This window comes from Ceratotherium simum, chromosome 12 (assembly GCF_057802395.1).
Source record: "Ceratotherium simum simum isolate JZ-2026a chromosome 12, ASM5780239v1, whole genome shotgun sequence".
Taxonomy (NCBI): Eukaryota; Metazoa; Chordata; class Mammalia; order Perissodactyla; family Rhinocerotidae; genus Ceratotherium; species Ceratotherium simum.
The window spans coordinates 14,372,890-14,390,862 of NC_141911.1; the positions used below are offsets into that span (position 1 = coordinate 14,372,890).

Consider the following 17,973-nt stretch of genomic DNA (forward strand, 5'->3'; position numbering starts at 1 on the left):
AAAGTTAAAACAAAGGATTTCCGCCTCTTAAATCAAACCACATGAAAAGAATTTGCAAGTTTAGGCCATAGTTTTATCTGTCTGAGTGCTTCTTTTGCAGACACTCAGGAGTTTCAATTTCCAGTTTCAGTACTGAGAAAAAAAATTAAAGAAAAAATAAATATCTAGTTAATTATATGAGACATCTAGAGCAGTGTTAACGCTTTGTTATTGTTCCACAACAAGATAAGGAGCTTGATCCAGAATGAAAAGCAACACAAAACTAAGAAAGTTTTGTTATTAAAAAATTGTCAGTTGAACTAAACCACGTATTTAAAATTAGTTGATTTACATGCTGGTACAAGCTCATTTTCTCATTTTGGACCAGTAACAAAAAATTCACAGACCCGTGCCAGTCTGGGGACCACACCTTGAGCAGCACTGATGTAAAAGACCCCAGAATTTTATAAGTCATACCCTCAACGTAATGGCATAAATGGAGAGATCTCCTCCTTCTGGCCATTTTGTGGACCAAAGATCCTCTTATTTCCTTGAAATCAAAGCATAAATATTTTCTCCATTCTAACAATCTAACTAAATATCTATCAAAACAATAGTTGCCCCAATTTTAGAAAGAGGATGTGTGCTTACTCTTCTTGTCGTAAGTCATTGACGCTGCGGTCCAGTGAGATCATGTCACTTGCCACCATGTTAAATCCAAACTCTTTAATGCTGGCTTGAACTGCATGTTTGAATTCTGGTCCCAAAACCAATGGCTTGGCTTTCTCTCCAGGGCCACCAACCACTCCATGAGGCTCAGGTTCTTTGGGTTCAAAGTTACCAAGGATCCCTGGGTGTAGCACAGGATCACGGTAGGTGAATGTCTGAGGCTTAAATGTGAGATACTGCCTCTGCATTATGTCTTTCTGGTTATCTCCTCCAGCATGGCGCTCTTGTTCATTTTTGGCCTTGTTTTTTCTTCTAATAGACTCTAAGTCCACTTCTACTCCTTCAACATGAGGCCATGGTACCACAGGTTTGAATCTGTCATCCCCAGGAGCTAATCCATTGCCTCCTCGGTTAGGCATGGGGTTATTGACATCTCTGTCTTCCTATACAAAAGGGAGGGGGATATATAATGAGTACATGAACGCAAACCACAGCAGAGTTTATGATACCAATTTTCATGTTTTAAAAAAAGCTGAGGCAACAATAGAATGGTTTAAAACGTGAAACAGAAGCAGGCCATTAACCAGGACTTCCCATCAGAAGATATCTTTAGCGGAGTAGGAGGGAGGACATACCAAGAATCATACTATTTACCATTCCAAAATAAATGAATGGATGCATTTTTTACTTCTCCCCTTCTAAACCTAACTCTCTATCAAAGACCTTTTAATAAAGCACGTTGTTATGGGTTAGAGCAATGAGGTTCTAAGACCTTTAATGAAAACAGATACTTGATAGGTCATGTCGTATAGTATGTGGTTTTCCCAGTTGTTCAGTGTATGATAAATATAACTTTTTGTCAGTAACAGAGCCATATGGTGGCAGTGGTATTAGATGCCACTTGCCGCTAGGTTGGCTTTGTGCCCCTAATGGCAGAATAAGGCAGAGATATGCACTCAGTCCCAATTCAATATTTTCTACTCAGTGAGAGTTTAGCTGAATTCAGTACTGTAAAAACGCTCTAATAACTATAACCAAGTCAGTTTGGGTTTTAAACCATATCCAATACCTAGTTTGCCAGGCAGCCCAGGTAAGAACAGATTTTGCGTGTAAGGATATTCAGAAAGGGCTGCCTCCCTTTTCTGTTACCCTCCTCATCACCAATGCAGATCTTTCAGTCAGAAATCCTGAGTGCTTTTGCTTCTGAGGTATTTTCTGTCAAGTTTTTGCTAAACCAGTACCATTCTTTGCATAAAGCAGTGTTTCTCAACATTAGCATCACCTCAGTGGCTTTAAAAAATACTGATGTCTGTGTCCACCCCCAGACTCTGTGATTTAATTGGTTTGGGCATTCACAGTTTTAAAAGCTCCCCAGGTGATTTTAATATGCATCCAAGCTTGAGAACTTCTAGCTTAAATGGAGAGCCACTAGCTATAATTAGACAAGGGGATTACAGAGTATGCACAGCTGGGGAAGAGGCAAGGTGAACTTGGAACCGCAAAATAGGCTAATCTTCACTCCACATTAAGATTATGGGACTCCTTAATAGATTCATAATAGAATTAGTACCATCTGACCAAAATGTTTCTACAAGGTTAGAGCAATCTTGAAAAGTAAAGTTAAAAACTTTGTTTTAAAGGGTACAGAAGTCAGGCTCTGGGTATGATGCTGATATGTAGGTTGCTATCTACTGGTAGTTTATTTAGCAACTAAGATCTCTTTAGAAAGTCAGTTAATTCAAATGTGAATTTAGTTGAAGTTTCAGTAAGGGCTAGCTAAGTATAGATTTTAGCGATTTCAAAAAGGAATTTTAAAAATTTATCAATTTGTTTAGGTAATATAAGCATGTGATACAAAATTCAAAGTATCCAAAGGGCATATAGTGAAAAGCAAGAATCCCACCTTCCCTTCTGTAGAGGCAATCACAGCCAGCACGGTCTTGTGAATCTTGCTAGAGATGTATATGCATGTATCAACATACATGCATATATATAACAAGAGAATTTTTTTGAATGTGGGACATAGATTTTAATTGAATCGCTAATTAAAAAGGGAACCCATAAGATGTTACAACTGGTTCAAAGGTGAATCCAAAGAACAGACAAACACATAAACATCAAGAATATTGCAAAGAATTCACAAATAGATGCAAAACTGGTAAAACTGGTCAATATCCAGAGGGCAATAACCAATTGCACTCCATTGTACACAATTTCCATTTCGACGGACAAGAATCATTTGCATTACTCTTGGGCTTCTATCATTTACAGGTCTGTAAAATAGCTCAAGGATAATGAAAGGGTGAAATAACCTAGAAAGCTGACTCAGATGGTATACCCAGTAATCTTTTTGGTCCATTTCTAAGTTTTTCCACAATTTTCCTCCTACAACACAAAACTAAATATAAAATGCAACTCTCAGCCTGATTATATAAATGTGATGACTTTCTTCAGGCATGTGTTATAGGTAGATAAGGCTTCTGGATCAGGCTTCTGATCATCATGCCCCTGAGCAGCAGGGTCTTAGCTGGAGCCTAACCTGTGAGCCCTACTAAGGGTCAGGGGTAAATAGGTAGGAGGCAGCCTTGCCAGAAATCTTGTATTCATGAAGTACTGAGGGTTCTCATGGGAATTCACTCATCCAAAGGAGAGGAAGCCAAGCATGACTCTAATGGAGAGGTAGGCACTGAAGCTGAGAGGTGATTCTCTTTTTTTTTTTTGAGGAAGATCAGCACTGAGCTAACATCTGCCAATCCTCCTCTTTTTGCCGAGGAAGACTAGCCCTGGGCTAACATCCGTGCCCATCTTCCTCGACTTTATATGGGACGCCGCCACAGCATGGCTTGACAAGCGGTGCGTCGGTGCACGCCGGGGATCCCAATCGGCTCTGCTGGCTACCGCAGCAGAGCGCGCACACTTAACTGCTTGCGCCACCTCGCCGGCCCCGAGAGGTGATTCTAATGATGGAAAAAGCGTCCATTCTCCAATTTATCTCCTGGTGCTTTCCAAGACGATACTGACTTAGGGCACTGTTGTAAGCAAATTAAAATAGAGAAATCATTATAAAACTCTAAGATATTGGACCCAAGTTGATGTTGAACCAAGTATAACACAAAAAGGAGAAAGACATTCTCACCAACTTCAATTTTTCACATCAAGGCTCCAGTTAATCAGTAACCAGGAAGGTAAAAAATGAGGGGAAGGAAATGTCAATAAATATAGAAACGTAGATTGAACAGGCAGGTCATCAGACGTCAACGTCCATAACCATAGCCTCCGTTAGGTTGCCTAATATTCCACAGGGGGAAAATTGCATATTGGAAGAATGCAAAATATGATGGTACACGAAATCAAGGTATCCAAATTGTGAAATACACAGTATGGTTTAGGTTGGCCTATACTAATGTAAAAATTGCAAATTTAAATATTTCTGAAATTCACCCTCCTCAACAAGAGAATATTTAATGGATTCAAACTTCATGCTTATCTTCCTCCATAAGTTGTTTTGATCTTTTCTTTGACTTAAGGGTTCTTTGTCTAATCTTTGTTAGTGTTTATAGTTCCATTGTAAGTCTACCTGTCATTCCCCCTCATCGTTCTAGGTTATTTCATTCTCTTCCAAGTGAGGTGATCAGATTTATATTGACCATACCTACAACCATTTCCTCAGTCCACATCACACTCCTGATCTCCAGACCTTACAGTCAACTGCTTCCTGAACATTTCTACTTATATCTCTCTGGTACCTAAATTTAAGGTAACCCAAACTAAATTTATCATTTACCCCACATCACATACCTGTTTCAATTACTGTCTTTCCTACTTCAGGGACTGGAACCACCATCCACTCAACTGATCAAGTCTAAAACCTGCATTTCATCCTCAACTTCTTGCTCTCTTTTATCTACCCTACTGATGTCCAACCAATCACTAATTCCTGTGAATTCTATCACCTGTGTAGCTCCTGAATCTGGCCACTTCTCTCCGTTACCCTCACTGCCACTGCCATAGTTCAGACCACCCTCACCTCTTAAGAGGTTTACTACACTAGTAATAATAGCGATGATTGCAAACACTATGTTCTAAGTGCTTCACATATATTAACTCATTTAATCTCACAAGTTAGGTTCTGTGATTACCATCCCTATTGTACAGACAGAAAATCTGACAAAAAAGTTACCTAACGTCAGAATCAGTACATGGTAGGGCCAAAATTTGAATCCAGGCAGTCTGGCTCAAGAGTCCATATTCTTAACCACTCTGCTTTAGTGCTTCTCATTCTAACACATGCACTTACTGTCTCTCTTCATTATTTCTTCTACACAGCAGCCATAGTGGCTCTTCTAAAATTCAAATATGAACATGTTACTTTCCCTGCTAACAACACTCCACTGCTGGCCCACTTGCCTCAGGAGAATTTATACTCCTTAACAAGGTTGATAAGGCTTTCCGGGCTCTAGCCTGCCTCTCCATCTTACCCATTAGAGCAGGAGTTGGTTAAGTTTTCCTGTAAAGGGTCAAGTAGTAAATATTTTAGGCTTTGCAGACCATAGGGTCTCTGCTGCCAATTATTCAAGTCTGCCATTACAGTGCAAAAGCAGCCACAGACAATGTGTAAATGAATGGGTATGGTTATGTTCCAATAACACTTTATTTACAAAGACAGGTGATGGGATGGACTTGCCCCCCACCCCCTGCTCTAGACTGTAAGTTCTGTGAACGGGTAGCGGTCATGTCTATCGTATGCACCACTGCATTGCCAATGCTAATCCTGGCATGTAATTTCTCAATAAATATTTACCGAATAAATGAATGAATCCTAAAATTTCTGCTATGGTTATGAGAGAGACTCGAAGAAGAAAAAGGAAAGAGAGAATGGAGAATATGGAATGGGAAAGAGGGGCTTGGATCAGACAGAACATTTCCGGCAATACTTTATGAATTCAGCAAGAGAATGGGATATAATTTTATATTCTCTGCACAGTATTGTACTATTATTGCTATATAATAGTCACCAGAAAAACTGAATTTGCTCACTTCTCAAAGCCTGTGTGTCATTAAATCTGAAGGCAAAACCAAATATGAGAATTGTCTGTCTAACCTGAAGTCAATTAAGAATAATCATGTCAAATCTTAATACTATATGATTCCAAGAATGGCTATAAAGCAGTGTAATACTCAACTCCCCTGAGAAGGAAAACTACATACTCCTTCTTCCTGAGAATGAATGAGAATCAATAGATGCCTTTGTGACTCACTGGTACTCTGATACCTTCGTAAGCACCAGCTCATTTACTGTACAGTCAAAGTCAATGAATCACTGTTGATAGAAATGGAAAAGAATAGGTGGATAATCTTTTCAGATTAGTATGTTCATAAAGGTGGAAACGTACTGAAAAATATAATTACTTATCACCAGACGGAAATATAGGATTATCAGAAATCAGGTCAGACTACTCACTTTACACCTTACAAAGCTCCCCCCTCACTTCCAAATCCTACTTAAGTGTGATATTTCTCCAAAATGGCCGTGCCTTGGTAGAAATGATATGAATACAAAGGGATTTAGAAAAACGGTTTGTAGAGCAAATGAAAGTATTATAGGCTTGTCGGGATTTGAAATTATAGGTGAAACCTAGAAAAGTAACCTCTCAATGATGAGCTTCTGTAGTCACATGATCTCTTGAGAAATTACAATTTAGCTTTAGAAAGCGGCCACTGCTAACAATATGCACACTATTTGGTTATCATTCTGCACGAGCCACAGAACTTAAAAGCATAACAAGTCAAATTTAATTCTGTGATTTAAAAACTCTTGATAAAAAACACCTTTAATTAGAAAAACCACATCAGTATTCTTTCTTTAGCTGTACTCACCCACCTACAAGGAGCAGAAGAACAGGGGCAAAGAGAACAGGGAAGGAGGTAAAGCAACAGGGTGTTTGTAGGCTGGGCCTCCCCAGGCTCTCACCAACATGTGGCAGGATGTGGGTGGGAGTGTGGGGTGCTCCAGCCTCAGTACTCCTGTTTCTCTCTGGTTAGCTAGAACTCAATTCTAAGCTAATCTGTCCCCTGCTGACATTTTGTGCTGAAAAATGTCTGAAGACCATCCAGTCTTGCTCCTTTCAGAGGACTGCGAGTTGACTGCATTGGGAGTCAGTGGCCGTGTTGGGCATGGGAGGAGGGGCAGGGGTCAAGTAATTTGTTTGTGCTTAATCTGGATAAACACAAGATTAAACAGAGACCCTACCAGTCCTTGAATATCTAGGATGTCCTCCCTTATGGAAAAGGACCCAAGTACATTTTAAGAGCCATATACTAGGAAGAGATTTAAGGCCAACAGCAATGCCTCTGTTAGCAACGAGGGCAGAACCGAAAATGGGGAAGGCTGTGGCTTATCAGTAAGTAAAAGTATTACATTTTGATAGAAGAATCATTTGCTAAAAGAAATAGACTCACTTAGGAGTGATTCCTAATCTTCTTCCATTTCTTTTTTTTTCCTAAGTACCAGGCCAGGATATAAACCAAAAGGTAATAGAATGAAGAAAACAGCATGGTTGACATCACAGTAACTGCTCAACAAAAGAAATCCAGGTCAGCTACTCGAGTACTATAAAGTAGACTTTGCCAGGGTAACCACTAGTCTAAGGCTAAGTATTATACAGAAAGCCAGTCTGACCCAGACTTACTCTAGGAAATGAGATATGTTGAGACTCTGGACTATGGAAAGCTGCCTATTACATGATAGCTAATGATTATTCCTTTTATTTTCTCTCAAAATTTATGATACACTATGGCAACCACAGTTCAAATGGGTAAGTAAGTGCTGCAGTTTTAACCACCTACTGGAAAGATCTTACCAGGTTCATAAGGGAGCATTTTGAGTCAATTCAATGCCACTCTTGCTTAACAAATAAGTAAAATATAAAATACACTATACAATACAAATCTATCCTGTGCTATTATGCATACTGAAATAGGTGCCTTCCTAAAAAGTTGGCTATGTCACATTTTTGAACATTTAGTCATGTTAATAAAAGCAAGATTTCCATTACAAAAGAGCATCCCAATAAATCTCATAGTTGTGCAACTTTGTTGTTAGTGCCATGGAGTCGATTCTGACTCCTAGTGACCCTGTGTACAGCAGAGCGAAACCCTGCCTGGTCTTTTTTTGCACCATCTTCTCACCTTCCAGTGCTATATCAGACAATGCTCCGTTTCATGGCCAATTTTTTCAGAAGTGGGTGGCCAGGTTCTTCTTCCTAGTCTGTCTTAGTCTGGAAGCTCCACTGAAACCTGTCCACCATGGGTGACCTGCTGGTATTTGAAATACCGGTGGCACAGCTTTCAGCATCACAGCACAGGCAGCCACCACAGTATGACAACCGACAGAAGGGTAGTGTGGTTCCCTGACCGGGCAATGAACCCAGGTTAAGGCAGTGAGAGCGCCAAATCTTAACCATTAGACCAATAGGGCTGGCTAGTTAGTCAGCATTTGCAGATTTGGATTTTCGTGCATATTACATGGTATTCTTAAAAGAAGTATCCATCTTCATTGACACAATAATTTTCTGAAGATTTCTGTGCATCTTGTAAAATCATCATGGTCAACTACAGAATATCTAGATCCGACAAATTTTAAGTCCCGGGCTCTTTTCCCCCAGTTTAAACCCAATTTCTTACCCATCATTAGGATGAGACAAGATAAGTTTGTGATTTACCTAACTTAAACAATGAGAAAACAAAGTATTTAATATACTATATACTCAGTAGAAAAATATCAACTATTTTTGGGAAATCAACTGAGTTATTGAAGATAACCTCATGAAGGTTATCTAAAATTATCTATATTTCCTAATGCCTGGAATGAGCTCTTAGTTTGTCCTGGTCCAAGCATCCTTTTGGGTCCACTTCCTCTGGAGGCTGTGAATTCCCTTTTTTAGCAGAAGGCAAAGACATGCATTGTCATCCCAGCTGTTTCTAATCCACTCCAGGCTTTTTCCTCCAGGTAAATGATGAAATCTGGATGCTTAGAGTGAAAAACTCTCTTCCCTTCTAAGCATTTTAAATCATCTAAGAAACCAAACAAGGGTTAAAGAAGTTTCTTCCCACGAGGTTAACTTATTTCAATTTAGTATTTATAAAAATATGGAAACATCGGTTTCACGTGTTCTGTCTTTGGATAATAATTACGCACTGATGGTATCCCACATTATAAATTAGCCAATGTCCAATTTCCATGGTCATCTCTATTTCAAATACTCCAGTAAGTTTCTGATATTTAATATCACCCATATCATCGAACATTATATGTGAGTACACTTTTCTTTTTATCTTTGTGGGAAGGCACCTCTTCATTTGGGATTTAGGAAAATCACTCTTCAACTGACAATAAATATTACTTTTATCTCACCAGAACCCAAACTTAACGGACAAATATGAATTTCTTTATAGAATATATATTTAAAATGTTTCAGAGATGAGAGGCGATACTAAAAAGAAAAATTTCTGAAATATAAAAACATTCTAATTTTTAAGTTTGATCTATTTGAACTGTAGATTATTCTAGTGATTAAGTATAGTTTAAAAGTGGTTTTGATAGTGTAGTAGTAAGCATGGGTAATAAAATCCATTACATTTCCTCAGAAGTATATAGTACAATTTAAAACAAAATTTAGTTCAACCAAACTAAGGTAAATGATTGAATTGGTTAAAATTATGATAAAATTTACTTTTTAAAACCCACATCAATGCATTACATTCCCACATTGCCTTAGTATCTGTTTCCATATTTCTCCCCAATCAGACTGAGGGCTTTTGAGAACAGCAAGAGTGTATTATTTATCTGTGTGTCCCAGCACCAAGTAGACAGTAGGTATTCAGTCTGTGTTTCTTTACAGACTGAGTAAATGGGGAACACCCAGCTGTGGGTCATGTATTATTACTCTGCTGGAATATAAACTGACTTTGGATCCACTGTTTTATGCCATTGCTTGGCTTGGGTTAAGCTAGCATTTTGAGAATCCAAATGAGATAACTAAAAACGTTACTTTCCCTACAAATCCAAAATTTGAATAATCCTGTTTTTAGTTTCTTCTCTTCTTCAGATTTGGATAAATCATGTCTGCAAGTGAAATTTGTTACTTTATGGAAAATGAGTACTTTATTTAAACATGAGAAAGTAAATCTGCCGGTGTTAGTCTTAGTCCTCTAGGCCAATTTATCTTGCAAATGGTTTCCTGCTAAATTTGGACCTTGTTTTGAAACAGTAATAAGATGGAGATTCTATATTAGGTCAGAAAAACATCAGATTATATTCAAGAGAGAATACATTAAAAAAAAAAAAGGGCAATTAAAGGACCAAAATACAGGTTATTGTCTACAATAGGAAAATAACAGATTGGTTATCCTTTTACAAAAAACTTTTATTTGTAACACTGTTTAATGGCCCAGATCAAAGTTATTATCACAGACAAGTAACTAAGAAGTCTATGAAACATGAAATTTAAACATATTTATGAAATCCAAATAATTTTTATTTTTCAGAGACCTTAATAAAACTTCATGCCTTAGTTCATGAACTGAATCATATGTATACTTTACAGGCTTTAAAAAAGTATTTCTTATTGTGAATATTCAACATTAAATCTTTAGCTGATTCCAACTGAATTTTAAGAATCAAACATGAGCATTAAAAAAATAATCAATAAATCATTTTGTAGTATATTTAAAAAGGTGATAAAGCTATATTTGTCAAAGTTTATGCCATCACTTCAACGGCATCAAGACGTCAAGACAAGGCTATAAATACAAGGCATACCAATGCCATTTAAAAGCCCCCTCTCCCAAGCATGGTAAAAGGCAGATTATAATACCTCTTAGCAATCATAAAAGGATATAGTGGGTAGATTTTAACTCTCTATTTTTGGGAGCTAAGCAATTAAAAATAAAGCTCCTAAGTGGTAGTTTCATTCTAAAAATAGCATGTAAGTAACACAAAATATTTTAATAAAATTGTCATTATTTTACAATAAATATCGTACCACACCATTCCTACACAATGACCTGTCTGAAAATAAGATATGTATAGGGGAAAGAGTGAGGAGGAAAAAACGAAAGCAAAGTAATGAGAGAAACATTTGTTAAAAAGAAACAATAGGCCCAAAATGGAGTCACTAATGCTAAGCCCCACCAAGACTTAATATCTGACCTACCTGCAGTTTCAGCCTCTCCCAGGAGTGCAATTTTAAACCAATCAGCCTAGAATTTCCTCATCAAGCTAGTGAGGTGATCCGCCTGATAAGACCCCTGCCTTCCCCTGAGGGAAGGTGACTTTGTTGAAATAATCCACTCTTTCAAACGTCTTTGTCTCACCCTCTTTCTGCCTATAAAAACCTTCCATTTTGTACAACTCCTTGGAGCTCCTTTCTACTTGCTAGATGGGATGCTGCTTGATTCATGAATTGCTGAATAAGGCCAATTAGATATTTAAATTTACTTGGTTGAATTCCTGTTCTTTAACAGATTATAAAATAAAATCTGTGAAGATTTTTAAACACATGAATAATTTATGTATGCATATATATTATGTATGCACATGGAGAGAGGAAATATACATTTAAAAACCAAATAGCTTAGTAGGATAAGAAAAAATTAACCCTGCTGAGCAGACCCTTCAAGAGAACAATCACAGCATTTCATCAGGTGGAGAAAGGAGAAAACTCCTTAAAAGCTGAATTGATTGAAAATGAGGTCCCATCAGCTCCTCTTCTGCCCACTCATATAATATTGTGGGACTTTCTTTCAGCTTGTGCCAATCAACTCTACTTTCTTACCTAGAAGAGCTAAGAATCTGTCTTCACTCTCTTTTCTAGATCATCTTTAAAATATTTTAAAAGAGCAAGCCCACCATCAATCCTTAGGGACCACACTGTTAACCCGTTTTTCTTAATCCAGGGAAGCGCTTCCTTAGTCCTATCCTTTTGATTCCTGTTTCCAATATAACAATGCACTTCATAATCTAAGACCAGCTAAAGCCAAACAGACAGCTTAATTCTTAATTCTCCTTCACATCTGGGAATCCCAGTGAAAGCACATAATGATTTCCAAATCTTTTTGAAAACTTTATCAGAAATTATGTCTCCAACAGAATCATTAATAATTCTTAGGACATTAAGGAAAACATTTTACCGAGTGAAAGAAGAATGAGATCAAATGTGGTATTTGTGTTGGGAGACAATGTTTGTAATATCCTTTTGAAAGCTGAAAAAGCAATGTCCTATTATCCCTCTAGGGAAGAAATTCTAGAATGAATACAGCACTCCCACATGAAGTGTTACTACTTTCTGCAGCTGGAAATGCATAAAACAGTGCTTCCTCTAGTGCTTCCTTGCTTCGCCCTGAAGCTTGGCTTTCCTAACAGCTCATAAAAAAAGTATTGCAATGCAGGGCTTTAGAATACATACATTTTGATTGGAATAAAATAATCTTCTCTCGCAAATCTGGGGAAAAAAAAACATCACCTCAAGAAAGAAAATACCTCAAAGTTTTCAGGGCAGATATATCATTTTAAAGAAGTGTGGAACAACATTTTATTACCATGTCATAACTAGAAATCCATTTTAGGAGGGTGTGAGAAGGAAACAAAACTATGTGAGACAGAAAAAATACATTCAGAGTAGATCAAGGTTATTTATGTAATAAACTTTTGGACATCTGACTTTTCAGCTATCAACAGGCCTGCTCTCAAGAGGAAATGCTTATCCAGTGATACTTTGTCATGGTGTTGTTATGCATTCAGGTTAGTATTTATATGCATCATTAAAAGATAAAAGAACTGTCCTTTTAGCTACTCAAATATTTATTACAGGTCCACTATCCGCCAGTACTCTCTAAAGCACTGTGTTATAGAAAGTCGTTGCCTCTAAGGGAGAAGCAGCCTGGGGAAGGGATGCCTGAGTAGACTGTAAGTGACTTAATCTATGTTTTGAAAACAGCAGACACTCCCCAGCACATAGATGGTGGGAATGGTTGGTAGGTAAGGACGGGGAGGGCAGGAGTGGGGCTTGGCAGCCATTCTAGACTGAGGCAAAGGCACAAAAGCATAAAAGAACACGGACTATTCAGGGAACTCCAAATGGTCTGACGTAACAAGTACAGGGGACATACGGGGAGGTGGCAGGAGATGAGACTCGAGATACTGGCAGTGCCTCTTAAGAAATGTCAAGAGGTTCAGATTTGATCCTCTTAGATATGGGAGCCATGAGAGGGGAGCATACCAGATCAGACCTGAATTTTGGTGTAAGTACTCTGAAGGAGCAAATGAACGGGAAGAGAAGCCAAGATGTTTTCAGAGGGATAAGAAAAAAACTTAGAAATAAAATACCAGAAAAGGCAATGTGGGAGAGAATCTCAAGAAAGGGGTGATCAACCAGACTAAAAACTGTAGGCAAGTTGTTAAATTAATGAGAATTCCAAGGTCTGAAGGTGTAGGCAAGAGAAGTATTTTAGTCTTAGTCCTGCAGCGTGACTCACTCACCAGCTCTGTGATACACAACACTGTGGCGGAGGCCGCAGGAGCGTGGATCTAGAAGGGCCTCAGGACTGCTCACAATTATCTTCTACCCAGCTGCAGATGGAAATATCCTACTATCACCTAGAGTGCTAGAGGCATTTCTGTGACTCTCATGTTGTTCTGCGCTAGACATTCCTTTGAAATGTCTAACTGATGGATTGACAAATCTGTCTTGAGTTTTGTACCAGGCTACAGGGATACAATGATGAACAAATACATTCCCACTCTCGTGGAGCTCTCTGTCCAGTGGGGGAGACATATGACCAAATAATCACACAAATATGGTGCTGTAAGAGCCTTTCAGGAGGATTGATCTAATCTAGGATGCTAGGGAAGGCTTCCTTGAGAATGAAGGCTTCTGAGCAGAGATCTGAGGGAAGAGGAGATGCTAACTAGGTAAAGAGAGGAGGGAAGAGTATTCCAGGTAAAGAACATGCTGTACAAAGTCCCTACAGCAAGAAGTCTACAGTAAGTAAGAAGGACTAAACGTGGCTGGAGTGCAGAGTGAGGGGGACCTGGGGCCAGATGAGGCTGAAGATAGGTGGTGGCCAGATCAAGCAGGGTCTGGTGTTCATGGTAGTGAATTTGGTCTTAATATAAGAGGAGTGCAAAGCCAGTTCACAGCTTTAACTTCTCCTGGAAGGGACAAGAGCATTTTGAAAAGAGCCCACTGGCTGAGGAGTAAGAGAACAGACTGAAAGGAAGCCAGAGTGGATGAGGGTTAATTAGGAAATGGAGAAATTTAATGACAGACTGCATATGGGTGGTGAAGGAGTCGGAAGTGTCAGGGATGGCTTTAAGGTTTCCATCTTGTACAACTGGATGCTATTCACTAAAAGAGGAAACTCTGAAGAAGACCAAAATTGAAGATGACAAGTTCCTTTTTGTATATGCTGAGTCTGAAGTGCTTCTGAAACATTCAAGAGAAGATGGAAACATAGAATTTGTATCTCAGTGAAGAGATCTGGCTGGAGAATATAAATTTGGCAGACATCTTTACGTAGATAATTACTGACATCAGGACCTGAATGAGTCTATTAATGGAGAGATTATAAAGTGAGAAGAGGAGAGGACCAAGAACCCCGCCTAGAGGAATCCAACTCTTAAAAGACTGGTGGAGGGCTGGCCCAGTGGCATAGTGGTTAAGACTGTGTGCTCTGTTTCAGCAGCCCAGGGTTCGTGGGTTGGGATCCCAGGTGTGGACCTACACACCACTAATCAAGCCATGCCACGGCAGCATCCCACTTACAAAATAGAGGAGGATTGCCACAGATGTTAGCTCTGAGACAATCTTCCTCAAGCAAAAAGAGGAAGATTGGCAACAGATGTTAGCTCCGGGCCAGTCTTCCTCACCAAAAAAGAAAAGACTGGTGGAGGGTGAGATTACCAAGGAGATAGAGGACTGGCCCAATATGTAGGAAGAAAACCAAAAACCAAAACACTGTGTCCAAGACAGAGGGAACAGTCAACAGTGTTAAATGCTGTTCAGAAGCCAAGTAAGATGAGGATTGTGTTTGGTGAGAGAAGCTGACTGATAACTTTAGTGAGAATGGTTCTGGTGGTGTAACGGGGTCAGAGCCCAACAGGAGTAGATTGAGGTGTGGAGTTAGGAGGTGTGGAAATGGTGTAAGCAAAAGTAGATAAAATTTGTGAAAAGTTTGCCTGTTAAGGGAAGAAAAGAAATGGAGAGGTAGCTGGAGGAAATGAGGTGGAGTGAGGAGTTTGGGTTTGTTTGTTTTGTTTTTAATGGGAAAGTCCTGATCATTTTAAAAGAAAGGCAAGGGTGAAGTACTAAAATACATATGAGACAAGGAGTAATCAAGAGTAGAAAGTTCCTGAGAATGTGGGAGGGGTGGGAGCCAAAGCAGAGGTGGGAGCGGCCTGTTTAGGAGAAGGGCAGCCCCACTGCTGTAACAGGAAGGATGAAATCGGTGCAGACATAGTCATCTCTCTCTTCCTCCAGATCCAAACCCTCACCACTGCTGTCTGAAGTACTCCCCATTTAATCTATTCTACCCACTGAGATCAGACTCACCTGGGTTAAACACAGCTCTCTCAGTGCACTGTTAGGGTTTTCTTTAAAAAAAAATGGAGAGGCTCCCCATCTTTTTCTAACACATCAGGTTTAAAATCCTTTGCCTGGCCTTCTAATGTCACCCACTGTTACTCACTCAAGCTGTCCTCCTCACTCGAGTCAGTCAGACCCCTTCAAGAGATCATTAAAAAACGTTCTCAGTCCTGCCTCTGGAGTTTGGCTCACATCATCAACTGTAGCTACAGCACTGCCCTGTTTATCTCCTCTTCTTTCTTTCTAGGTTCAGCTCCAATTCCATTTATAAAGATTTAGCCCCACCATCTGTTCTAGTTCCAGATGAGAGGGAAAACTCGTATGAATTTCTACTCCTTAATACTTTTATAATTCTCTAACTATCCTGTGTTAGTGTATTCTTCCTCAACCTGACTAAAAGCTCTAGTTGAGGAAAGTCTTATATAGTCTTACTCCTTTTACATAGAAGAGTTTCTATTATGTAGCTTCTTCTTCTTCTTCTTCTTTTTTTTGTGAGGAAGATTGGCCCTGAGCTAACATCTGTGCCAGTCTTCCTCTACTTTATCTATGGGACGCCGCTACAGCATGGCTTGATGAGCGGTGCATAGGTCTACATCTGGGATCCGAACCCATGAACCCCAGGCCGCTGAAGTGGAGCACACGAACTTAACCACTACGCCCCCAGGGCCAGCCCTATATATCTTCTTTTCTCCTAAATTCTCTGACATTTCTATTTCCTACTCCCATATACAAAATAATAATACCTAATCAATAGGAAACATGAAGTCTCCTGGGCTCCATATTTCTAAAGAGGGTCTGCCTGATGTTTTTTTAGGTGGATCTTGGAAAGACAACAATGAAATGTATGATTTAAAAAAGAAAAATAACTGGACACTTAAGTATGTTACATATTCCAGGCCTAACAACAATCCTATGATTTTCTTCTCACATTTTATGGTTAAGGAACTCAAAGATTAGAGACTAAATAACACATCCAATATCATAAAATTAGTAAGTGACTGATCTAGGACTTGAACCCTGCTCTGTGCAACTCCTGATCTTGAGAATTTAGCCACAATGCTAAGCCATTTGACTTAAGACTGCTTGATGATGACTTCTACTTTCTAGAAATTTACATGAAAATTAATTTGAGGGGCCTTTAAAAACGTCCAATTAATATACATTAATGTCTCTTTATTCTGCTTTTTTATCACATCATAAAGTCTGTCTTTGGCAAAGAAATAGCCAATTCCGACACTCTAAACGAGATCTGCCTTGTGAAAAGGTTTTTTTGCTCCTTCAATGTGTTAGGTTTTGACTTACCCTGACAGCATGTGAAATAAGGCAGAAAACATTTTGAACTAATTTTACACAAACAATTAAGTCAGTCTCTCTAATAAGTAAGGACTAAAGTGTTTTTTGTCCTATGTTAAGCTGGCTTTCCTGACTGATGTACTACTGTGGATTCTGAGCTCTTCAAACCCCCACTAAAAAATGCTCTTGCCTTTTTGTGACCAAAAGTATTGCTCCAGCCATGGAATAAAACCAAATTATTCACCATCAAGACCATGACTCTGGTTTCATGGGTATTCTACTCTAACCAAAAACTTACCAAATAATAACTCCATAAAGATGGCAGAAAATAATTACATCATCACAGAGGAACCTACTACATTTCTCAGGATGTGCTGCCCACATACAAGACCAGAGCTCCATTTGTTCCTTCCATGGAGTGAGAGGTATCACTTAGCAAAAAGGGGGGGAAAAAACCTCACAGAGTATGTATCCACCATTTCTACAGTCTGTTTTCCAGGATACATAAATATGCTCGCTATGAAATTCAAAGGAGGATTAAGAGCAGCATATCAAGACACCATAGAGAATAACACAGGGGGGCTCCCGAATTATCCTCTGATTTATCATGTATTAAATGGTTTATACTTATATTAGAACAGTAAAAATATGATGAAGTTAACTTTAAATTAACTTTTCCTTTCTTTCCAGTTCCATTTCTCAATCTTGCTAACCATACCTGTTAGAAGTTAGAAGCAATATTCTAATCATATCATAACTATGTTCATAATACTTAACTTCTTTCTAGAACACCTTATAAATGATTAGAGTGATAATTTCATTTCAAGAAACTTTTTGGCACTTTGGGAGAAGGAACCACAGAAGCAACTCTATCAATAAGCTGAGAGAAGCCAGTCAATCAAACCGCTATATTTAGCTGCCCTGACACATTCCAACCAACCTCAGTAAGTCACACGTAAGCTGCCAAAGCGGTACAACTGAAATCTCATATCCTTTTGCAACTAAAGGTGAATTCTGGCAAATAATACGCACAGTACTTAGAATGGTCAAGTCTAACTAAATACCTCCGTTTTATCTTGCCATAAGCTTTTGATGATCCTAAGTCATTCGGGTTTTTTTTGTTTTTCTATTAAAAAGATCTCCTTCTTTTGCCTGGTACAACGAATGAAGGTAAGCAACACATTTATCTTGGTATCTATGAATGAACAGGAAAGGAGGCAGCTGTTACTACAGCATACACTGAACACAGCCTGCCAAGGTGTCAGTCAAAGCATTGTTAAGTTAGCACAGAACTTCCAAAGGCTTAACGAGAAAAATAGAAGAGATAAAAAACAGTGGTAAATCGATTTATCACTGACAGTGTTTCACTGAATGCTGATTTCCAAGATGA

At 38.8% G+C, this 17,973-nt stretch overlaps 1 protein-coding gene across 4 annotated transcripts in view; it reads right to left on the bottom strand.

Moving 5' to 3' along the window:
* Positions 1-17,973, bottom strand: part of GALNT7 (polypeptide N-acetylgalactosaminyltransferase 7) — a 144,301-nt gene that overhangs the window by 68,452 nt on the left and 57,876 nt on the right. For 3 of the 4 annotated variants that reach the window (XM_014789883.2, XM_087437421.1, XM_004433493.3), the window contains exon 2: positions 631-1,091. In XM_014789883.2, the coding sequence (XP_014645369.1) occupies positions 631-1,091 (461 nt within the window). Of the gene's footprint in view, positions 1-630; positions 1,092-3,570; positions 3,678-17,973 lie in introns of those variants that run through there. The other variant, XM_087437420.1, reaches the window with a different exon arrangement.